The 25,469-nt window shown below is 36.8% G+C and overlaps 3 protein-coding genes across 3 annotated transcripts; 2 read left to right on the forward strand and 1 right to left on the reverse strand.

Moving 5' to 3' along the window:
• Nucleotides 1-5,413: 5,413 nt before the first annotated feature.
• LOC114724520 (WAT1-related protein At5g07050-like) lies at nucleotides 5,414-7,699 on the forward strand. The gene is made up of 7 exons (XM_028910872.1): nucleotides 5,414-5,693; nucleotides 5,802-5,864; nucleotides 5,964-6,080; nucleotides 6,174-6,426; nucleotides 6,527-6,685; nucleotides 6,769-6,920; nucleotides 7,188-7,699. The coding sequence occupies exons 1-7, from the start codon at nucleotides 5,488-5,490 to the stop codon at nucleotides 7,423-7,425; spliced, it is 1,188 nt and encodes a 395-aa protein (XP_028766705.1). The 5' UTR covers nucleotides 5,414-5,487; the 3' UTR covers nucleotides 7,426-7,699.
• Nucleotides 7,700-19,740: 12,041 nt separating this feature from the next.
• LOC114724575 (cytochrome P450 98A2) lies at nucleotides 19,741-23,531 on the forward strand. The gene is made up of 3 exons (XM_028910940.1): nucleotides 19,741-20,320; nucleotides 21,975-22,372; nucleotides 22,495-23,531. Exons 1-3 carry the CDS (start codon nucleotides 19,837-19,839, stop codon nucleotides 23,137-23,139), a joined length of 1,527 nt encoding a protein of 508 aa, XP_028766773.1. The 5' UTR covers nucleotides 19,741-19,836; the 3' UTR covers nucleotides 23,140-23,531.
• LOC114724579 (cysteine proteinase inhibitor A) lies at nucleotides 23,445-25,328 on the reverse strand. Its single transcript, XM_028910947.1, has 3 exons — nucleotides 25,063-25,328; nucleotides 24,298-24,517; nucleotides 23,445-23,745 (listed from the first exon to the last, which is right to left on the reverse strand). The coding sequence occupies exons 1-3, from the start codon at nucleotides 25,267-25,269 to the stop codon at nucleotides 23,738-23,740; spliced, it is 435 nt and encodes a 144-aa protein (XP_028766780.1). The 5' UTR covers nucleotides 25,270-25,328; the 3' UTR covers nucleotides 23,445-23,737.
• Between the last annotated feature and the right edge of the window lie 141 nt (nucleotides 25,329-25,469).

The following is a 25,469-nucleotide window of genomic DNA, read 5'->3' on the forward strand; positions in this document are numbered from 1 at the left end:
TCGGCACAACAATTTAAAGTTTATCAGTTTTTGTTCCAAGTGCGCACTAAACAACCAGGAAATCAATCATAATTCATAAAGGACTCTGTGTGTGTGTGTGTGTGTGTGTGTGTGTGCTGCTGCTGCTTTCTCATCACTAAATTTCTTTAACATATCATCACTAGCTAGCTACCATATATATGTATGTGTGTAATATATTGTTAAGCACAATATAATGGCGTCTTCCTCAGGGTTTCAACATTAAGTTTCTTTCATTGGAGTTCCATGCACGTCCATGAATAAAGACATTAAGAGGGAAGCTAAAGTATCTGTGTGTATACATACAAATATATATATATATATATATATGAGAGCAAGTGATAAAGTGAATGAATAATAATAGAGTTTGATCAATAATCGAAGAGGAGGCATAGATGCATCATTCATATTAAATTAGACAAAGAAATTAAAGTCGACCCGTAGTTACATGGAGAGTTTGGTTTTTTGGATAAATAATAGATGGCAATGATTCGTTCTCGTTCGGTAACACTGATTTTTAGTTTTTGGATCTTTGACCATATATAGCTTTTGAGAGAGAAAATTTCAATCAATCATGGACACTATCTTTATTACAGAAATTTGATGTTTTGGCAACTAGAGAAGCAATATGTGTATATGCTCAAAGTTAAAGGAAATGCAACAAAGCAATGACTATTCCGTAGCCGTTTCATCCATTTTGGGTATTATTGGGGGCTAATAAAGTGTTGTGGGGGTCGAAAAAGAATAAATAAGAGATAAAAAGAGTGGAACGTACGCTTTTGGGTGTGCTTGTTTCTGAAAGCTACAAACTTAAGTCGGATGCGCGCACAATTTGCAAATATTATTGTATAGTTTAATGTCGCTTCAGGTTAATTTTTGATTTCACCAAAAAGGTTTTTCACCCGCAAAAGATGATTGAAATCAACGACTTGAGTGCATCAGTCCAAAGGAATTCAATTCGAATATATGGTTTAATTTATCTGATCTTATCTTGTCTAATCTAAATTTAAATTCTAATAAAATATTACATCATAATATGTTTCTTTTTAAATTAAAGAAGAACAGCACTACTAATTAATAATAAAGTATCCGGTCTTTTTCTTTTCTTTTCTTTCACTTTTTCAAAATCTTTGCTTCATTAAGTTTCCCCCTTTCTTCTTCCCTGTTGTTGTAGTTTTAAGGCAAGCGGGTCCCTGCGGGAAGACTTATTTCATCTTGGCGTGTGCCGTTGCTATGTATAGGAAGGTCCACAATCATAATTGCTGAGACGGTATTTATTTTATTAAGTTCTTATTATTACAACTGTTAGCATTCGACACAGTTCCTATACTTGTGTGTATATTATTACATTATTTGCAAACTTTGCGCGTCACTCTCCTGCTTACGTTATTAGCGCATAGCAAATAATTGAAGCCATATTTTAACAATAAAATAAATTCTACATGGAATTTCACATAATATCTATACTAAATCCAGTTCTTAATATAAAATTTAGTTTATAATTTAATTTGAATGACAAACTAAATATTATATTAAGAACCAGAAGAAGATAGTATGTATTATCATGCATTCTAATCTTCTAAATATATAACTGCAATAAGCTTATCAATATTTGACTGCATGGACATGTTGATTGCGAAGTTCTTTACCCCTTTTTTCATCGGATTAAAGATTAAAAGGGTCTAGAGGTTGAATCGGACAGCACATAGGAAGTAATTTAAACTTTTGGTTTTTAGTTTTAAAATCTTAAAACATCATATACATATCAACTACAGCTTGGAATGTATGAATAAAACTTCTTATTATATGCGCTGGAAAATATGGTTGAAAGTTTCTTTATATGGAGGCATTATGTTGTTTGACTCGCTAGTGCTCTCCTTGCAAGCATTTGGCCCTTGTTAAAAATTTTCCAACCTAATCCAACTTGCTATCTCGCCAGAAGGCGACAAGGCAAAACCAACAACAAATTAAAAGCACCAATTCATATAGCTGTGAAGGAACCTCTCGATCGATCCCATCCCCATCACAGCCCATATTACTATTCTTTCTCAGTTAGTGGAATATAAAAAGCAAAACCCTAGTCTTAAAAGCCTATAATCTCAGTGGCGAAGATATTCAAAAGAAAAGCGAAGGAAAAAACACAACCCCTGAAACATAGAGAGCATCAATGGCTCCTCCTCACTGCCTCAGCAAAGTCCAACATTACAGCCTCATAAACCACTTGCTCTTATGTTGTAGCTTGTAAAGGATATAGTACCCTACCCAATTGCTCTTGTCACCTCTTTTTACCTTTATAACTATTTGGTATTGCGTGAATTTCATAAACTTACAAGGATTATAAAACGGAAAAGAGGAACATTCCAATGATGTCCTTGTGAAAGAAACTGATGATATGATGAGACCATTCCAAGTTGGTCACCGAAATATATATATGTTGGACGTCGACGCAGTTATATATAATATTTATTGTCGTATTTGGAGACAAACATTGTGATGATTGGTTGGTGATTAGTGATTAGATCCCCATTTATGCATGCTTACCACTTTCCCTGAATCACTTTTCTCAGGGACTGTTTTTGACCTTGGCTGACATTAGCCATTAAGACTGCTTCTTCTCCATTTTGCATTTGTAGGCCCTAACTGAGTAATATGGATGGGGCTTTGAATCGCTAAAATGTGTGTATTTGGCGTGACCAAAACCTTTGTTAGCTTTGTCTCTTCGTGAAATTTGTGGCTTACGATTCTTTATCCTTCGTTTCGGATATTTGTGTGGGAGGAAATGATTAAAGCTGAGAAACATTATAATTTGCTTTAATTTGTGCTTTCTATTAATTGGTGGCAAATTGAGAAATAGAAAGAATTCCCTGTTTATTTCGTTATTGGGATACAATCAGACTGAATTTTCTGTGGCTAACAAGGACAAATAATAATGCGTTGTGTTCACTGCGTCCGCATTAATGATTATTTGTCATCAGATAGCCAGGTCAATGTCATATATATGTACTGGATACATCATTTCATATTATTGGCAGTTTTTAGTTAGTTTATACATTGCCATAGTAAATGATATCAGTGTTGAATGGATTAACCATTTGGTGCACTTCCTCACAGTCAAATGATTAGTTGCTATCGAAATACTTTTCGTTAATTGTGCAGAGTTTTTGCTAAATATAATGCAAAAAAATTAACTACTTTGGATCAGTTACATCCCATACCGCAAAAAAGGATCGGATACCAAGATTTTAAAACGTACAAGCAACTAAGAGTTTACTTTCTGGACAATTTTAGTGGGAATAGCTTATATATCTTTGTCATGCACTGCAAAAATTAAAGCCTAAGTTATGGACACCAAATTGCCATTTGGACACCACAAATTAATGTACGTAATTCCACACTTGATTCCCGCCGGGACGCGATGATCCATTAGTTACGAAACCGAAACCGTGGCTACGACTGATTCAAAATCATCAGTTTTAAGTAATTTTTGCATATATACGACCTAGGTTGATGCCTGAAACTTCAGTTAATAATTAATAAACACATATAGATATACTCCATGGAAACCCATACTGGAGCTTCTCATGTATTTTTTTTCCCCCCTTTGTTAGGAGATTCTGCGGTCTGCGGAGACAAATGGTAGTGACCACTCAAATCAGTGCACTTCGGACGTCTATTTGTGGAAAATCTGTTCCACATATATGTGGCCCTCTTCCCCCTTGTTCATTTGTTTGCTAGATTTTTGCTTATCTTCTTCTCCTTTCTTTTTCCTCATTTCTCTATATATTGTTCATTAGTCTTTTTGTCGTAGCATGTTTTATTGGAATTCTGCCATATATGATTAGCTTTTATAATATGGTACGCATGCGATCATCAATATAATCAACTATAAAATATAAAAGTCATATCAATAATATTAAAAGGCAGTGCGTCACAAACTGTGATTAACAAAACTTTGTTATTTTTGAGAGAGAGAGTGAGAGAGATGCGGAGAAAAATTGGGGTTGATGCTTTTTGTTTATTGTGGCGTAGGAGAAAGATTAATCTTTTGCTGTATCAGCCAGCAGTGGGGAAGTGAAACAAATTAGGACGAACCTTTCTTTCTAATCTATGTGAAATGTGATTAATCAATAGACACTAATGTTAAGAGCGATGGAGACTGCATCAACCAAAGTGCGTCATCTTTCAATTGAAAATATGGGAAAGAAAAATTCAAGAAAAAAAAAAAGATTAAAAATTATATTAAAGAAACAAATAAAAGTAAACTGAAAGGTGGTCGGCAGGAGAGCACGACACAGAAGATTCGCACAAATGATATAACATTATGAAAAGGAAAATTCCCAACCAAAACTTTTGCATTTTCCAATGAAATTAAAATGCGCATCGCATATCTCAGACGTTTATATTGAGCCAAATAAATCTGATATATATAGAGTGATGACAATAATTCAAACTCTACTACTGCATGCATCCTCCAACGTACTGTCCTAGTGATGATTGATGACTCGTCAACTTGAATCGAATTTATGACCAAATTGGCAACCTCCCATGTATGTTGTCTTGTCAAGAAGCAACTGATCATGGTAGAAAATCTACCAAATATTGTGCGAGTTGACCTCGTAATCCAACGCTATATATATATATATATATATATATAAATTTTACCTCATGCAGGTTTGGCGTGGTTTTAAAAGAATGTTATGTGATAAATCTTAAAAGAGTTGTTAAGATTAAAAGCAGAATGAAAATGGAAGAAGATGGTCCAAGAAAATGAAAAAGAGAGAAAGGAATTGATGATGAGGAGTAAACAAGAATGAAAGAGGTGTCCAAGTCGGGACACTGTTCCGGTGGATGAGGGTATGGAAGAAGTTCGCCGCGTCGTGAAAATGCTTACAATAATAGTATGGTGACGCTGTCCCCACTTCCCACTAATATCGTTGTCGTCACCGTTCACCATTCTTTCTTTTATTTCTTCGGGACCCACCCACCTTCAATCCTCATCTTCATTAATTGTTCACGTCTCAAACTCATTTTTCCTTCCTCCATCCATCCATCCATCCATGTATAACTCTAATACATGCATAATAATGCAGAGTTTAATCTCCTTTTTTGTACTGGAGATAAAACGTAGATCCTCCAATCAGTCGAGTTGCTACATGGTACATACATAATAGTTGCATTTAAACTATAAAAATTAGACCACACAGTCTAAAATTGAAAAGCGTTTGTTTTGAGTACCAATTTAAAATGAGAATGATCTTACATGTTACATTATCGGGTTACTTTAACATGAACCAGTAGTGGAAGAAGTCACGTGTAAAGGTGAGATCAGCAAAGCTCTCGCACGCTTGCCCAGGAAGGCCTATAAATACGAGGGAAGGCCTGCGTTTTACACTTAGGAGGCGACACAAACAAGTTCAAGTGTGTGTAACTCCTCTGTGGTTCAGGAATCCATCAAAGAAGAAGAGAGAGATGGAAGGGAGTGGATGTTGTTGTAGGAGTTTTCTTCAGAGATGTAAGCCTTACATTGCTATGGTTTCCCTTCAATTCGGGTATGCTGGGATGAACATAATCACTAAGGTCTCTCTCAACAGAGGGATGAGCCATTACGTGCTCGTGGTTTATCGTCATGCCTTCGCCACAGCAGCCATTGCCCCTTTCGCTCTTGTTCTCGAAAGGTGTATTTACTATCCTTTTCATGCTCAGAACTGGAACTTTAATTTTTATCCTTTTTCTTGAATCCATATTCTTATCATCTTCTTCCTACTTCTTCTTGTGGTCTGCAGAAAAGTGAGGCCAAAGATGACGTTTCTCATGTTCATGCAAATTTTCGTGCTGGGTCTGCTCGGGTTAGTAATTTTGTCGATCCCCTCCTGAACTTGAAGGTATTTGTGTTCATCATACTGAAAACGAGTGTTTCTAAATGTTGGCTTCCTCTGTTTCTGCAGGCCCGTGATTGATCAAAACTTGTACTACGCGGGATTGAAATTTACTTCCCCAACGTACTCATGTGCTCTCAGCAACATGCTCCCTGCAATGACATTTGTGATGGCTGTTCTTTGCAGGTAGTTATTTCCCTACAGAAACAGTTGAACAAATATACTTTCTTCTTCTGCTTTCTTGTTCATCTGATCTGACAATGGCGTTGGATAAACTAGGATGGAGAAGGTGGACCTGCGAAAAGTCCGATGCATAGCGAAAGTGATAGGAACCATAGTAACAATTGCCGGGGCCATGTTGATGACGTTGTACAAAGGTCAAGTCATCAACTTTTTCTGGACTCAGTACATGCATCGTCCTAGAGATTATGCCTCAGTTAGCCCCTCTGATTCAGCCGAAAAAGATTGGCTTAAGGGTTCTATTCTGCTCATAATTGCTACCCTTGCTTGGGCTTCTTTCTTCATCCTTCAGGTAACCAAAACACGACAACTCAAACCTATTCATACTCGCTTTTGTATTGCATAAAGCACTTGAAATTGAAGTCCTTTTGGGTTTTCTGATATATATACAGGCAGTGGCGTTAAGGAAATACTCTGCTCAGCTCTCCCTCACGGCACTAGTGTGTTTTATGGGTACACTTCAGTCAATTGCAGTTACCTTTGTGATGGAACACAAGCCCTCGGCTTGGAGTATTGGCTGGGACATGAATCTATTTGCTGCAGCCTATGCAGTAAGTCTGTGTGTGTGTGCGCGCTAATTTTCTGGGATTGGATTAAGAGAGTGGAATTAATACAAGCGATGTTTGGTGAACAGGGAATAATATCATCAGGCATTGCCTACTATGTTCAAGGGATTGTCATGCAGAAAAAAGGGCCTGTTTTTGTTACTGCTTTCAGCCCATTGATGATGATCATCGTTGCGGTCATGGGATCTTTCATCCTCGCTGAAAAAATCTACCTTGGAGGGTAAATCTACATCTCTCTAAATCAATCTTTATAATTCAGCAGAAACTTCACTTTCATGCGTTTTCTCACCACGTGCCCTGTCCTCTATCAGAGTGATGATATTTTCTATCATTGATCACTTAATTTACAGTTTTGTCTCTCTTCCTCATCACAAACAATAACGCTTTTTATCTTTCTCTAAAGCATCGTAATCACTAAGTTAATTTCTAACCTGTTGAATAATTTTATAGCGACTAACGTAAATTTATGTTCTTGTGGACATTACAGTGTGATTGGATCGATACTGATCGTAGCGGGCCTGTACTCGGTTCTATGGGGGAAACACAAGGAGAACCGAGAGAAAGAAGCGGAGATATTAATGCCAGAAACAACCAAAGGATGCACACAAAACGGAAGAATGCAAACTGTTCCGGAAGTTATTGAAGAAAATGACATAGAGATGCAGGAGGATGGAGCTAGAAAAGAATCTGTTCCTGCGGTAGCCATTAGTGTTCCGAAAGCTTGAACCACTAGAGGCTAAACAGAAAACAACGTACAATAACCGCTATGCGAGGGGTTTTTGTACATCACCCCTGGAATTTTTAATTGCAACTTTTGTACCGAAACGAGGTTTAAACTTTTTTATTTTTTGGGGGATTGCGTTTTGGTCAAGAGACTAGTATGAGATAAATCAACTTTGTATCCGTGATGTAACTTGTGACAAATTGTAATCTTTGTTCAAATGAGAATCAAGAGATTGCAGAAGCATTCACTCTGCCTTCCCTGGCATATATAAGAAACAAGATTGTGGAAAACGTACACGAGAGAAGGAAACCTTATCAGAAAGCCTGAAGGGTCTAATCATTCCTGGAAAAATTCTCATTTTCAGGATCTGATACTTGTTATTTTCCCACCTAGTTGATTCATCTCACTTCATTGGTACTTGAACACATAAGCTTATCCATCGTACAAGGCATGATTTTCCGACTTCCCGACTACCACATGAGCTGGGGATCTCTTTCAATGGGATTTACCGTTATGTCCTTTTTATTTATCAGATGCAGAGTTACACAGCTAAAAGGAACCAGTCCCTAACGCTTGTTGCTGGCAGAGCAAGTATTAAAGCATAAACTATCGTAAGTATTTCTGTTAGTGTTTTTGGAACCTAAAAGCATGTTTTGGCTTTGATGAGCTCTCGAAATCCAACTCATTTAAACTTTTCTTGTTTCAACAAAAGCCAAAAAAGCATGAGCTATCCACTAACCTATGAAATGATTCTTGCTGGTTGTATTAACCACTTAGATTTTTCTGCATGAGAACTGGAAGATAAAGTTCTCTCTTTTAATTCAGCAATATTAACAATACCTGATTGCTGCATTAAAAAAGCTTTAGCAAATGGAAATTTTGAAAATTTTAAGCAAAATTCTTGAAACTGATCTCTCTTGCCTCTCGGGAGTATACGGTTGGTTACTTGACATGGACTTGTTGGAAAAAAATTAGCACAAAAGAACTTGGAATTAAGGGTAATGTCTTTCGATTCCTTTATGCCTCTTTACTTCGGGCCACTGATTCATCTCTGTGGTGGGGATTTCTCTGTCATGGTTAGAGACTTGGAATGATTCGAACCTAAAAAGAAATAAATGCTAAACTTAACTGGATCAGAATCCAGTTCCTTAAAGAACATTCTTTCATGTAATTGAACTTAAAGAATGGAACTGCCGGCACAATTCAGGCAAGAAATATTAATTGACATGCACTTCAACACAACTTCATCTTACTTAAAATGGCTGAGAATATATATAGCCCATGTTCCTGAAATTTATAGAGATTCTATACCACACACACACACACAAGCATTATCTCTCTGGTGGGGAATAAACATCATTACCGGCCACCAATGGGTGACGCAAGCATGGGCTTTGGAATTTTAGGCAACCAGAGATGCCTGAGGACATGTAAATATATAGAATCTCTGGACAATCCATCTTCTAAATCTGATTCTGTACGCTGGTTATCAAAAACCTTGTCCCATCAACATCTTCTATCCATATATATACATAACTCTGACAACTTAGTACCAGCCAGCCCCAACTTTTGTCCCTAACTTTGATTCGCATGTCAGGTCATTGTAATATCAACACACTTGGGATTTCTAATATCAGAATGAAAATACATATCAGGATTATCACCTTTTTTAATATATAAAGACGAGAAAGAACAAGAGATGAGTTGAAGTTGTTTATATAGTAATCTTTAATTAGTTCCCTGCTCCAAAATAAAAGAGCTCTTGTTGGGTTATCGAGCAGTGACAACGAATTAATACTGTGGTGGGGATGTGGAGTTATGCAAGTATTTTGGAATTGTTTAAGTTGATTTAACTAATAAATAAGTGGACAATAGTGGATGATTAAGCAGCATTATATGTAATTGGAGTATATATGTGAGACACACAACAACATTGCCGGCTTGATCCAGAAGAAAAAGCAAATGAGATACGAAATCTGTCGAAAGAGCTTCAAGATATGTCTTCTCATGATGCCATCGCCCACTATATAGTTTTAAAATTAGAGGAATTAATCTAGCTAATTGAGCCAAATAACATGTCTTGAGTATTTCTGTTAACCCCGACCCGAAACTTGAGAGACTAATTTAAGATCATTTTAAAGGGAGGATGTCAAGATGTAATCAGCATCATACACCTGATCCAACAAATTAAACACCCACTAGTTAATGCAACGTGAATGTACGTCCACTCATATATATATATATATATATGCCTTCCCCTTGTTTCGTCATCAAGGTTGGATGATGAACATACAAAAATGTCAACACCACAAATCAACTCATCAGTCTCCTTTCATTATTATTGAAGCGTTTGGAAGCTACTGTTACTCAGGCTGATCTCTCCACTTCAGTAATTAAGAGGTGTGGGACATGGGACATATATATTCACTAATTAAAATGCACTCCACTTTCTGCTCTATGACCAAAATCATGGCCACGTATGTGCGACTCTGTGTGTGTACACACACACACTATTAGCTATATAATGCAATACTCTATAAACTATTTTAATTTGATTTGAAGCTGCCTGGGTGAGGACGTCGGCAACAAAATAATGAATCTAATCATGAGGCTAAAGTAGGTGACATCACATATATTACCCCTTCAATACTTAATACTACCTCCGGTCCTTAATATAAGACCTTGTTTGACTTTTATTTTGGTCCTAAATATAAGACTCTAATCCACTTTGTCTTTCATATTTATACATTTTTTCTCAAAGTAATCTTTCTAATAATAGTAGTTCTAGATGACAAACTTGATTAGCAAGGATATTTTAGAAAAAACAACAGCTATTCATTTAAAATAACTAACTTAACTAAGTTTCTTAATCTCTTCAAATTAGTCAACTAGATCTTATAATTAGGACCGGAGGTAGTATAAAACCTTGTTTGATTTTTATTTTGGTCCTAAATATAAGATCCCAATCCACTTTGTCTCTCATATTTATATATTTTTTTCCCAAGGTAGTCCTTCTAATAATAGTAGTTCTGGTCAATACACTTGATTAGTAAGGATATTTTAGGAAAGACAGCACCTATTTATTATAAATAACTAACTTAATTTAATTCCTTAATCTTCTCAAATTAGTCAACTAGCTCTTATATTTAAAACTGAAAGTAGTATATATATATATTAATACTAAAAGTAGTTTTGATTATAATATACGACTAAATGCTGGCTTAGTCATGAGATATATGGCACGGCTGGACAAAACCATCCGATTGTTCCAGGATGGTCTTGCTAGCCGTGCGATCTTAATTATGATTAGTGACATTTTGAGAATCGCTGGCTGAGATGTAAAGGAAATAATTGCGCAACTTCGGTTCTCCACATATGATTAGTATAATACTAATATTGCTATATATATCGGCAATGTGTTGAACACTCGTTAACTCTGGAAGGCACCTGAATAGAAAACACAGAAGACAAGTTTTCGTGCAGCCGTGGATTCGTGTGGTGGAAATTGAGTATGTAACAGAGATATTTATTGAGACTTATTTTATTTTTCCCCCTTTTTAATATTTAAATAATAATATTGGTGGATGGTTAAAGTTAAATGGTAGGTGGAGAGTGTTGAAACTGACTTGTGGAAGAAATTAAACAGAAATGTGGAGAGGGAACACACATTGAATTCAATCCTTAGTCACTGCGCATTCCAATTCTTCAATCCTTTTCAATCATCAATGAACTTAGCTTCCGTCCGCCCCACCAAAAAACAAAAAAAAGGAAAGGAAAAACTCAGCCTGGCTTTTTTATTTCCTCCTGTATGCATTTAGTGTTTTATCTGAAAATAAAGAGACGCAAAATAAAACAGTCTCTTGAACACGAAATCAAAACTGATAATTCTATTACCGAAAAAAAACTGATAATTCCGATTAAAAGTAGGAAAAATAAATTTTCATCAGATTGAACTAAAAATTTAAAATCATACATTTCTCTGAGTTAAAATTTGAGAGATATAAGAGTATTTCAATTTAGGCACGTCTGATATTGGGAAAGAGACTTTACCCTTTCCGTCGTCTTCGCGCATAACTCGTTTATTCTTGTGCGTGCGCCATTTGAAAGAGAAATGGTAAAATAGTCAAAAAGCACTCTGCAACTTTTAATAAAAAATTTAAATTATATATATTTGTGTTTTTCATGTTCCTTGCGAAAATGTCTTTTTAAACTTTATGATCCCTTTAAAGGTTAAAAAGAATTGATCCCTTTAACTTTTAAAAAGCTTTTTGTCCATTTTGCTTCAACATATACGAGATTTATTTTTCTTATTTTCTTGCCACATACTCAATATAAAAGGAAAAAAGTCAAAATTTCATAAATAAACATATGAAGGGTGAAATATGCCTCGATTTTATTAAATTATAAATATTGCAAACACCGTGGATGTCTATAGTTTTCATTTTTAAAAAAATTGCAAATAAAGACTCCCGAATATGTAAAATTATGATTTGAGACCCTTAATTTGAAAAATAGCAAATAAGGACCTGCTCTTAAATTGTAAATATGAAATTTTGGTGAAATATCTGAAATGCCTCTCAGCCAAATTGTAATTTGGTCTACTGAAGTTGTTATTCCCTAAAATGAATTTGTCTTTTTACATAATCAACTTGTCATTTGACATACCCTCAACCAAGTTGTCATTTGATCTGCTGAAGTTGTTATTTGTTAAAGTAAACTTGTTATTTTTCATATCCAACTTATTATTTGGTTGAGGCACGTTTCAGACATTTCACTAAGATTTTATATTTACAATTTGAAACCAAATCTTCTAAAGCTATTTTTCAAATTAAAGATCCTAAATTGTAATTTTATATATTCACGAGTCTTTATTTACAATTTTTCCTTCATTTTTTGAATTCAAAAGAGTGCGATATTGGAGTTTACATTGATCACGCCCAAAGGCCTGCCGTTTACTGAAGTCAGAGTAAGAGGATAGCTCTTTTAATTAATGTTTTCTATTAATTTTACCATTCAACTCAACTATTTTTTAAAAAAAAATTAATGGGTTTTGGGTTTTGGAGTTTGGGCTTCGGTTTCTGTTAATGGAAAATATTTTTGGCCCAAAACAGTCAGCTTGTTATTTCGTTTCAGTCTTACTGAAATGGACTCAAAAACAAACACAAGACAAAAAACTGCTGCTGGGAATTTTTATCCCTGGCTGGCCCATGAACATTGCCCTGTACAGGAGTCATTCTTTTTTTGGGCCTTTTGTTAAGGGCAGTTTTTCTCATATATGAGACGTTATTAATTGTAATTTGCTTTTTTTTTTTAAATTTATTGAGGTAATTTAACAATCATGGTCTCAAATGTCTAAATACTACTCTTTAAACCAATGAGTAGTTAGTCGAGCTGGTAAGTGGACTCCCTCCCTGTAAGGATGAGAACGCCTGTTCGAGTCCCAGGAAGCGCTCTCGTTGGGAGAGAGGACAACCACCGTTAGAAAACTGTGGCACTCCTACCTCTCGAGTCTGGATTAGTCGGTTGCCAATAGGCGCTCGATTACCTAGCGGTGTATAACCAAAAAAAAATACTACTCTTTCTAGTCTTTAATATAAATTCAGTTAACTAATATTTAATTTTATCAAAAACACGTTGTATGTGACTATATATATTATTAATAATTATTTTGCTTCTAAACATATAAAATGAGAAATATGTACGTGTTTAATTAGATCGAAGAATTAATTATGGCCTCGTTTGGATTGCCGTTAGGGATGGTAAAAGCACAAGGGAAAGCATGAAACTGAGGTTTGTAGCTTATTATAACTCAGAAGCTTGTTTGGACGGGACTTATTTTCTAACTGACTTATGAGAAAAAGTAACTTTTCTAATTGACTTATTCAACGCAATCTGGATCAACTTTTATAACTGACTTATATGAAAATTGTGTAAAGCTTACGATCTAATTAGTTATATGATTTTATTTAGTTTAATTAGAGACCAAATAAATTTTAATTTATATTCATATTTGTCCATTATGTATATTTAATTAATTATCTATAATGTGTTTTCAAATTTTTCTCCGTAATAAATTTTTTTATTTTATAATTTCACAAATAAACTATTTATATTTTATCATAATAATTTTATGTATTTTTTTAAACTATTATCATATTAAAATATAAAATTCCAAACACTAGTATTCAATAAAATCTATATATTTTTCAGTCATTTATAACTAAAACTAACTTTCTATTAATCATCCAAACAACTTTCAACTTTTTCAACTGACTTTTTATAAGCACATATCCAAACATAAATCGTATTACACTAACTGACCTGTACTCTAATTTCAGTTATAAAAGTTAGTTAGACTAGAAGTCAGTTTTGCCTAACACCAGTCCAAACATACCCTATATGAGCCGTTGAATGAAGAAGGTCGTGAGTTGGCCAGTGACCTTGTAATTATGAGTTGTAAATCTTCAAGTTAAAAAATAATCAACTAAAACCAAAAGCAGAGCACGTTCTGTGAAGGCCAGGGTAAAGTTTTAGCAAGTGAAATCAGTGCCTCATTAAACGAGCCATAAACAAACTACTGCAGTAATTAAATAAAGACCAGTAGATTTAAGATTTTAAAAATAATTTTAGCTAAATTAAACATAAGCTGAACACGAAATATGCATTAGGAAAAGAATATAAGCTCCTGGGAACACAAACAGCTCATCAAAATAAATTGAAAAGAAATTTAACATTTTTATAATTAATTTAAGGTTTTCTCAACAACTTTTTGCAAATTTTATATTAAAAAAATCGTTTTTTTAATAATTTTGAAAGGCTTCTATGTGAAAAATTTCAGGATCTTACCAACTCCGCCTCCGGTTGCCACCAACTCCCGGTGGGCCCCTTAAACACTTAACCATCACCCCACCACTACTGCCCGATCATTCATGAACCCACTCTTTAGTTAAAGGTCTCCGCCCCACGCGCACACCCCCTTTACATACCATCAAAGTCAACACAAGCGCGCGCCTTATCATCTTTTTTTTTTTGGTGGTAATAACAGACTCCTATTTCTGATGAGGAGTCGGAAATGCAGTAAAATGTAGAGAACAATTATAAATTATTAACTCACTAGTATATTATTTGGAATTTTTTCCTTAAAAAGTCATTATGTAACATCCTGAGTTTTTATCGGGTTTTAATAGCCTCTTTTAGGTTAATTTTGAGGATAGATTAGCAATTTAATCTTGATCTTGGTGTTTGGGTTGGATTTGAGGTATGTTGGAGGAATAGGTGAACGTACCCCTCTCAGGGTATGTTCGCCGCGGCGAAGTTGTTTTGGTGAGCGAGGCTTCCCTTTCGGGAAGGTTTCGCCGCGGCGAAGGTAGGGGTATGCCGCGGCGAAGATTCTTTTGGGCGAGCGAGAGTTTCCTCTCGGGAAGCTTTCGCCGCGGCGAAAATTGGAGTTCGCTGCGGCGAAGTCGGGTTTTCAGGCGAGTAATCCCTCTCGGGATTAGTTCGCCGCGGCGAAAGGTCCCGAATCTATATAGTCGCGGGAGGGTTCAGCGTGCGAAAATAAGAAAAATCTGAAGCAGGAGAGAGGAGCTCTGCTAGGGTTTCGGTTTTGAGGCCTGGGAAAGACATTTCTAAGGATCCATTACCTCAAGTAAGTGATTTTAACCTCTAATCTTCTTTCTTTCTTGAAATTTCTTGGAATTTCTGAGGATTTTTGGTGGAACCCTAGGATTTTCCAAGTTGTGATGGAACTGAGGTTTTTGACCGATTGTTTTGAGTTTAATTGATTGCTTTGGATTAGTTTAAGTGTTTAATCGGTGTAGTTTCCTTGGATTTAAAGAATCTTGAGTTTTTGGAGTTAGGGTTTATGGAGATAGGTGATTTGGGATTGAGGATGATAATGTAGAGATTGATTTTGAGTTTTGTGAATTGGGTTATGTTAAGGAGGATTAAATTGGATGTTTAATCGGTTTAGATTTGTTGTTGGAACCTTAATTGCTCAAATGGGATGTTGGAGGTTGAATTCCTATAGTGGGTCCTCGAGGTTTGAACTCTAATTGATGCTTGGAAGGAGACTTGATGTTTTAATAGACTTTGAGGACTTTGGAGTGTTGTTTTGATAGTTATACCCTTTGAGTTGGGTAGAGTTTTGACGGGAGATAGGAATTTTGTGCCCCCAAGTGTTGTTTTGGCCACATTATTAGTTTGAAAGCTAATGTATAATGGTTGTGTGTTTGTGTGCTTGTGTAGACCGGTTGTGAGTATTGGTGGTGCACGGGGCCACATCGTTGGTTTGTTATTCCTTGCTCAGGCGAGAGGTAATCACTTTCCAATCCTTAGTACTTGCTTCTGTGGTATTGTGAGTAGATTTATGGTTTGTGCTTTAAATAGTAATTATGTTCAAACTGTATGTTGTGTATAAAAAGGAAAACCGTCTTGTGGGATTTCGACTAATGATGAATGAATTTTGGAATTGTGAAAGATATGCCACTGAATGAGGTTAATTGTGAAATGATTATTACTCTTTAATTATGATTTGAGCATGATGCATTGATTGGGAATTTGTGAGAGTTTTGTCTGTTACTACCACGTGGTAAGGCCTCCATTAATGCATGATGGCTGGCTTAGTACGTCCCCTATAGTGAGGGATAGGCCTTTTGGCTCCCTACGTCCCCCAGAGTGAGGGATAGGCCTTTTATGGCTCCTTACGTCCCCCATAGTGAGGGATAGGCCGGCTTCGGCTCCTGAACATCCCCCAAAGTGAGGGATTTGGTTGATGGGATTGCATTATTGCACTTGCATGAATTGTTGTGGCTATCATTATATATTATTTGTGAATTGCCCCACTTGACACCTCACGAGCACCTATTTAGTAGTACCTAGTATTGGAAAGGTTGGTTACTGGGACTTTGTCTCATCCCGTGGTTTATAATGTTTTCAGGTGAAGGTTCTAGGCGTGCGCCTTTGGGAAGAGACGCAGAGGCTTGAGCTTGGTTAGCTTTAGGCCTCTTGATTTTGTCTATGTATGATCGGTTGTATATTGCTACAGTTAGGGTTCTTTGAAATATTTTGATTGCCCTGTTTATGGTAAACCGGCAGAAGTGTATCTTCTCGCTTTTGATTGGCCGGAGGCCTTTTTTATTACTTGTAGAACTTTGATTTACATTGTTGGGAATCTTTTAGATGGGCTGATGTGATGTGTTTTGTTACCCGGACCGGAGGCTCGGAGACCCAGTAGATGTGAATGAACGATTTCAGTTGCATGCAAAGGTTTAAATGTGAATTCAAAATTATGCAAATTTCTTCCTACTATGGTAGTTCATTTAACAGATTTTTCTTTTCTACCATAGTAGTGATTTTTGATGAGTTATAATGTTTTGAGGAAAGGGTCTTACACATTACCCTCCAATTAATTAATTTATGATTATTAATAAAATTATTAAAACTATTTTTTTCTACTAAAGACAAAATGACGTTCATAATAAAAATACTTACAAGTTACAAACACTTGACATTCTTATTTTGGCGGAATTAAAATGATCATAATGAAAGTACTTACTGGTCACAAACATTTAACATTCATACCTTAACATGATTAAAATTAAAAGAATAAGATTTAAAGATAACGTCAATATTGAAATATGAGAAATTATGAGTAAGAGCAAAAATTTCTTGTCATGTGAGGTTGAAAAAAAAAAATTAAAATTAGTTATTTATAATAAATATGTATTGATTTTTATATAATATATTTTCCAATCATGTGTGCTATAATGGATTAACACATTTTGCCAGACCTAACTCTGGTTAGTTATGGTACCTCTTGTTTCTTTTTCATTCTTTTTTCCTTCGCCAATAATAGTGTTACTTGTAATATAAGGGGTTAATTTCTCATTACGTTACAAACCAAGATTCAAATTCATATTAAGGGATATATTTACATTTAATATTAAATAATAATTTGTATTATTTCCGACAAAAGGACAAATCTCCAAAAAGCCAACCTTGTTGATTTTTCGCCACATGCTACATGACTCCTAGGTGTGACTTAGACCCGAGCATCTACTACACGCAATGACCTGTTAGTGTGTTAAAATGTTAGGAGTTTGGTCACTGACGTTAAGCACACACCATCCCGTTCGATCACAAATTCACTCAATCCCCGGAAGCAGTTACACACGCACGGTCTGAGCCATCCAAAGAAATTCAGGTAAAAAAAATCCATTCAAAAGAGGGGCTTCTTAGAAAAAATTAATGTCTTGACCCAGAAAATTACAATTTTAGTCCCTATATTATTAAAAATAAAATTTTATAATTCATGGAACATGGGGACAAAAGTTGTCACAAATTAAAGCCAACTACTCGATAAAATTGTTTACTGTGTCCTGATAAAAATTTGTATAATAGATGGCATCTTTTCATTTAAATGTAATTTCCGCGGCTCTCGAAACAGAATTTTGCCGCCAACACAATGCATTCGCACCGTTTAATTCCAGCGCTACTTTTTTCTGGGCCGAAATACTAATAATTGCAACATCGTTTAAATGTCCTGCCCTTTGACGTTCAACCCTCACCATCTCACCGACCATATTGTTAGTCCGTTATTTAATTTGTCATTATCTATAATTTCTTTCGCCAAACAGTTTAACGATATGCTATTGTTGTTAAGTTTAAGCAATTATATTTTAGTAAAAAAAAAAAAATCGGTGCAACTCACTTGAAATTTCGACAAAAGGAACTTATATTGCTGAAAATTCAACAATGCATGTGATTAATCTCACAGGATAAAATAATTATTATTTTCATTTTTTGGTGGGTAGGGGGTGGGGGGGTGTGCCGTCACAAGGTTCATCATCCTGCTGGCATATTCATGCTGGTCGCCCCAACTCTCACTTAGTCTGAAGGCCAGTTAAATTTATGGAAGAATCATACATTATGCTATGAGCTTGAATTATTGGTGATGAAGTCGGAGCAACGAATTGATTCAGATGTTTCATACCAATTTTAATCTGCATATTTTAATTTTTTTATTTTAATAGTTGTATACTTTAAATTATTATTTTTTGTATTTTAATAGTTGTAGCATCTGAAAGAACAATGATCTTATAACTATAACTGTCTTTTTAACATAAATAAATAAATTGAATAATAACAGTTTACTTTTAGTCTTTTAATCTTATACAAAGTTTTACTACCAATTAATTTTATAAAGTGTATTTTGATTCATGTAATTCCAATACATTTAGTTTCATTAAAAAATGCTGAAATTACTAGATATACATTTTTGGCTAAGTTTAAATTTTTAAAATAAGAATACTTAGAGCAACATATTATCACTTGAGAATAATAATATTAATAAATGACAAACAATTCAATTTATAAAATTAAAGCACCAAATTTTTTTTTCCATATTTAAAAGTGATACATAAAAAATTTAAATTCAAACCAATCAAGACGATCCGCATGGAGCTTATGGTGGCGGTGAGTATTAAATAAGAACCCATTTATGTACGATATATAAATATGTTAAAAAACAAAAGTAAAATCGAACGAAAGGGGTCTACATCATCGCCAACCCTTGATTCTTCTTTCTTCACTCATCCACAATCCACCCCCCTGCGGTGCTTCTCAAATCAAACGTCCCCACCCTTCTCCCTCACCAACCGCTCCATTATGCCCCTCCTTTCTTTATTCTCACCTTCCATCTATTATCTTCCATCAAACATAATTTCTTATATATATATATATATATATATATAGACCATCATTTCTTTATACGCGACCCTCGTGTATTCATAATATTAAAGGAAAATCTTAAAAAAGTGATAGCTGAATTTCAAAATTTCAAATCAGTATTTGTTACTACGTTCATAAAGAAAATAACTACATTCAAAGAGCAAATGACAACCCATTTTTGTAGTAATTCTTGATTTGACATTTTGAAATTCAGTAGTCACTTTTTTGGGATTTTCCCTAATATTAATACCAAACAGTATCCGGTAAAAAAAAAAAAAGAATCCTAAATCTAGGGTTTTTTTTTTTTGAGGTTGCAAGTTTGATCTTTTATAATTATGACGGAGTTTTTTAACTTGAACAAAGGATGATAAAATAACAACAATAATTAATTTACATTCAAATGATAAAAACACAGCCGGGTTCTTGACACCCACAGTTTGGGTTTCCAATTTCTGTGAGTCCACCAACTCAGTAACTCATCCTCACTCGCCTTCCCTCCCTTTCTCGTCCTCGCGTCATTCATTTCATTCAATTCTCCAAACAAGCCTTCATTATTTTTATATACACAATAATCCATAATTCAGTTCACCAACTCCCTCCCCTGTCATCGTATATATCAACCTCTCGCTGACCCCTTGCCTCTGTTCTCAACTTTAATTTCCTCTCTTCTTCTTCTTCTTCAATGGCGTTACTTCTCATATCGATCTCAATCCTCGGCCTTTTCCTCTGCTACCAGCTGTATCAGCGCCTGCGCTTCAGGCTGCCTCCGGGCCCACGCCCCTGGCCAGTCGTCGGCAACCTCTACGACATCAAGCCCGTCAGGTTCCGCTGCTTCGCAGAGTGGGCTCAATCCTATGGTCCCATCATATCGGTGTGGTTCGGCTCCACCCTGAACGTCATAGTTTCCAACTCGGAGCTGGCCAGAGAGGTGCTGAAGGAGCACGATCAGCAATTGGCCGACAGGCACAGGAGCCGATCGGCGGCCAAGTTTAGCAGAGACGGCAAGGATCTCATATGGGCCGATTACGGCCCTCACTACGTGAAGGTCAGAAAGGTCTGCACGCTCGAGCTTTTCTCTCCCAAGCGCCTCGAAGCCTTGAGGCCGATTCGAGAAGACGAGGTCACCGCAATGGTTGAGTCCATATACAGGGACTCCACAAATCCAGGTACGTTTGCTTTTTGTCTTGCCCCTTTACTTCCTTCATTCTTCCTCTGTTCCTCGCCCTCGTCACTCGCTAATTCTTGCGTTTCTTTCAAATTTTTGTTATTCCACATGATCTGAGTGCTTTTTCCCCCCTCGTTATGTTTCTAAAGTCTTCTTCTTCACCTTCAAAATTCTAAATTCTTCCATTGCGTTTTGTTTTGCTCTCTCCTCTCCGGTGGAGAAGCAGGGATAGTTTACACTGTAACTTCATCAATGTTTGATTTGCCGATTAGATTCCAGGTATCAATCAACATTCATTTATAGACACAGTAATACATAAATTTGGTATAATAATGGCTTTTATCAATCAGATCGAAGGCATAAAATCGACATCAATATATGTATACAACAACACCTCTGTTGAGTTGCTCGCAAGTTGTGATTTGCAAAAGTTTATCTATTGAATTTTATCCAATGCCCAGAAGAGACCTGACCGAGGAAGAAATTAGCCTTTTCTCGCCTTAAAAGGGAAAAAAATTAAAGCGAAATTCTTCATTTCTTTATGGTGATAAATTATAAATACAGGACTGTTGAAATAATAAAAAACGATAGGTGTATAAATTTCATACATGATTCTATGGTTTTTAATTAAATCATACTCATGATGTCATATTTTGTGATTGAAAATTATATATATATTTATCCCGTTCTAATAGTCTGATATGAAGCGGAAAGGGGATATAAATTTAAACTTTTTGTCGTTAAATATTGTGTATATTTTGATACATGTGAATCGAAAGTTCAGATGCCTTGTCCAAACCAAGACAAGTCAATAGCGAGTAGTCGACTTGATTTTTTTCTAAGTATTTTAGGAGATATTGATGCTTCATCTGTAGCGATGACTCATCGCCCGGAAGGAAACGTGCAATCCTTAAACTTTTGAACATATTGGATGGTGTACCTTTCTTATTTGTCCTTTTGCTCCATATTGAGAGTCCTTATCTTGTTTTCGTAAATGCTCTTCCCTGTTTAGTTCATACTTTGTAGGTAGTCTTTCTTTTCGTTTAAGGAAGGGAGCCTGTGATGAATAAAAAAGCAGCCCACCCATCAAAATCAAACATTGAATTAAGCTACTCAGACACATCAAATGATGGTTATTAAAAAAAGAAGCAGTTATATACAATGTTCTGGAAAACTAAGGTCCCAAAACTCCTATCATCTGTCTCTGCTAGCCGATGCATCAATTTCTATCTTCTTCTTTCTTAAAGTTTTGTATGTTAGAATAATCTGAACAAATTGAGAGGCCATTAATTTACTTATTTGGGTGTGGCTGTACTCCCACCGTCTAAGATGGCCACGAAAACAATTTAACAATTATTACCGGAGAAAAATTAAGAGGGTTGGCAGGGTTGGTGGGGATTTTTTTTTTTTTGGGGGGCCAACTGAGTTGGCTGGACCTTGTTGCTAGACTTGTTTATTATTTTTTAGGTGATAAGTTGCTGGACTTGTTTATCACGTTAAACCTACTGCACTCTTTGGTGAAAAGTCAGCGTCTTTCACGAAAAAGAAGTTTGATTTGGATGAAAAAGATTTATTTCTAGTTCACGCTTTTTTCACAAGCTTCGGCTTGTTCACTGTAAATGTAAATGAATGGAGATGGAAAATTGGCGGTGCAGAAAATGAAGGGAAAAGCGTGATGGTGAAGAAGTACCTGGGAGCAGTGGCATTCAACAACATAACAAGGCTGGCGTTTGGAAAGAGATTTGTGAACTCAGAGGGGGTGATGGACGAACAAGGAGTGGAGTTCAAGGCCATCGTGGCCAATGGCCTCAAGCTGGGAGCTTCTCTCGCCATGGCCGAGCACATCCCCTGGCTCCGCTGGATGTTCCCTCTCGAAGAAGAGGCTTTTGCCAAGCACGGCGCTCGCAGGGACAGACTCACCAGAGCCATCATGGAAGAGCACACTCAGGCTCGTAAGCTCTCTGGCGGCGCCAAGCAACACTTCGTTGACGCCCTCCTCACTTTGCAGGACAAATATGACCTTAGCGAAGACACCATCATCGGTCTTCTCTGGGTATCTCTTCTTTCTCTTTCTTTATTACTTCGATTTGAAGCTTGGTTTCTTCATTTTTATGCCCCACTGAAAAAAACGATATGGATTTTAGTCTTAATCTCTTTATTCTTTGTTCTGTATAGGACATGATCACTGCAGGAATGGACACAACCGCGATATCGGTGGAGTGGGCCATGGCTGAGCTGATTAAAAACCCCAGGGTGCAGCAGAAGGCGCAGGAGGAGTTGGACCGGGTTATCGGGTTTGAACGGGTCATGTCCGAGCCCGACTTCTCTGGCCTTCCTTACCTGCAGTGTGTCGCCAAGGAGGCCCTTCGGCTGCACCCCCCAACTCCGCTCATGCTCCCACACAGAGCCAATGCCAACGTCAAGATTGGAGGCTATGACATCCCCAAAGGGTCCAACGTGCACGTTAATGTGTGGGCCATAGCTCGTGATCCGGCCGTCTGGAAGGACCCATTGGAGTTCCGACCCGAGAGGTTCCTTGAGGAGGACGTGGACATGAAGGGTCATGACTTCAGGCTGTTGCCTTTTGGAGCGGGTCGTCGGGTGTGCCCGGGAGCGCAGCTCGGAATCAACCTGGTGACCTCCATGTTGGGTCACCTACTTCACCATTTCTGTTGGACACCACCGGAAGGAATGAGGCCGGAGGAGATTGACATGTCAGAGAACCCCGGGTTGGTGACATACATGAGGACCTCACTACAGGCCGTGGCCACCCCCAGGCTACCCTCTCACTTGTATAAACGCGTGCCCGCCGAGATATAACCCTGTGAATTTGGCTACCCTTGCTGCTTTCCAGCACTATCATTATAAGTCAGTATCAGGATGCAGGGACATCCTTTATATTGGTTTCCATTTGTCTCCTTCTAAATTTTGCATTGATATAAAATGTTGAAAAGTTGCAAAACATGAAATGAAACAACAGAGTTGAATTCCAGTGCAGCAGCGACCAACATTGTTTTGTAGCTTGTTCAGATGTGGGGTGACAGCATGAAGGACTAATGGCCAATATCGGTTGGATTCCTGTATGTCATAAAATGGCACATTGATAAAAATCACGGGAAAGCATGGAGTCAAAACTAAGTATATATTTACATATGGAGAACGTTACATGAGTGTACTTTGTAATGTCTATATACATTGAGAGTTTTATTTTATTTTTTAATAATAAAAGACAGTTTTCATGCGCGGGGAAGACTAAAGAAGCAACATTCCACACAAAAGCCAATTTAAATCCTAATCAATTCAGGACTGATCTTGCTGCATCTGGCTCAAATAGAACCTTCCTCCCCCTCGCTGCTTATACGTCTCTTCCCTAACTTCCCTCCTAACGTTCAGAAGCAAGCTAAATTTGACATCATCTTTAGCGACCTGCATCAAGCCAACGCATGGGGATAAGGAAGAGATTAGCAACAACCGAAAAACAGTAGGTACAAATGAAGGACAATGCAGGCAAGTAATGATCGGAAGAAGGGAGACAGCACACTTAAATAGAGGAAGAATGTGATCAACAGAATTAGACCAGGACCCAACCTTGGCCTTAGCCAGAATAATCTCAAGAAGTTGGTAAGGAGACAGAATTGGACTTCTGGGCAATAAACTTAACAGCATAACTAGCCGCATCTTTGACATCAGGGTCATGTATTGGCACATCATGCCATCCTAATCTGTGTCCATCTCAAAAGGGCTACCAACTTTGAGAAACACAATACCTCTCATATTTATAAAAACACACACAAACACTAAATAAAAAAGGAGCATGCTTGGCATTTAATTTTTAATTTCTAAAACACAATGTCAATTATATTGTGAAAATTTTCAGGAACCCCCACCACTAGCTATAACTCACAAGGAACAAACATGGCATAATACCTACATTTACTGCCAGGAAAAGAGATATAGAAATCAGAATCAGCTAGTTACCTTTTTTAACACCAAGGTCTGAAGTTGTAAAGGGAGAGATGTCTTGAGCATACTTGAATTCCTCCAACTGCTTGAAGTTCATCCAGGGCTTCACCCAGACTTTGGCCTCGTATATTTTCCTTTCTCCCGCATCACTTGCTTCCATCGCAAGGTGGTATAACTTACCAGCTACCACCTGTTCTTTGGCTTTCAACACCCGCGTAAACTCAAGAAGTGAATTCTGATTTCAGATAAATAAAATAAATAAATAAAAATCATGATTGCAGCTGAACAATTAATTTAATAATCTGGGAGGGGGAGGGTTAAGTTGGCAGGCTATGACACGACCACCCGCCGATTTCATTGGATACGAATGAAGAAGGGAGTATATCAATCGGTATTCAGGAAAAGCACTAAAAAAATCTTTATTTCTCCTCTCTCTTTCAGCTTACGAACAAGAAAAAATGATGCTACTTCTAATATCTCAATATAGTTCATATAAATAGTATTTCAAAACGAAACAGGGAGAAGAGGAATTTTCTTTTTCTTTTTTTTTGGGGGGGGGGGGAGGTTTGTTTGGTGAAAGAGAAGAAACCTAAAGGGATAACTTTCAATTAACAATTACAAAATAAACAAGATTACCGAACAAAGAAGAAAACGCAAACGGGAATCCCTCGACCTAAGTCAGTAGTTAGAGAACCGCGAAATCGAAAAGCTAACGCATCAAAACTCATGATTCGATCATTCGGGAGAAAGAATCGCAATAGATAAAATCAAAGACAATACCTCTTTCTTGTTGTGCTCTTCAATTGCGAAACGAGCAAGGCTGTCGATCTCAGCGCTGTTATGAGTGCCCTCTATATTGTGAACCCCTCCCAATTTCATCCCAATGAACTCGTCCCCTCTGGTGCAATAAACAAATTCAGAAAACCCACAGAAAATAAGGAAAGCACCAAGCAATAACAAAAAAACAGAGAAGCTAGGGAGCTTCATTGTCGCCGCCCAGTTCTTCTCCACGGCAAATGGAACCTAGAATACCGGTTTCGCAACTTCCGAACTTGGCTGCTAAGGCGGTTTTGTGTTTTCTTCGTAAGACAGAAAGGCCGAGGGTCTTTCATAGGCCCAAAATCTGATTATGTCGGCTTGCATTATGAAAGTGGTCCTTGTAATTGTAGATTGGGCTTTGATGGGCT

Source organism: Neltuma alba, unplaced genomic scaffold, assembly GCF_004799145.2.
Source record: "Neltuma alba isolate B1F8T4 unplaced genomic scaffold, ASM479914v2 tig00012192_pilon, whole genome shotgun sequence".
Taxonomy (NCBI): Eukaryota; Viridiplantae; Streptophyta; class Magnoliopsida; order Fabales; family Fabaceae; genus Neltuma; species Neltuma alba.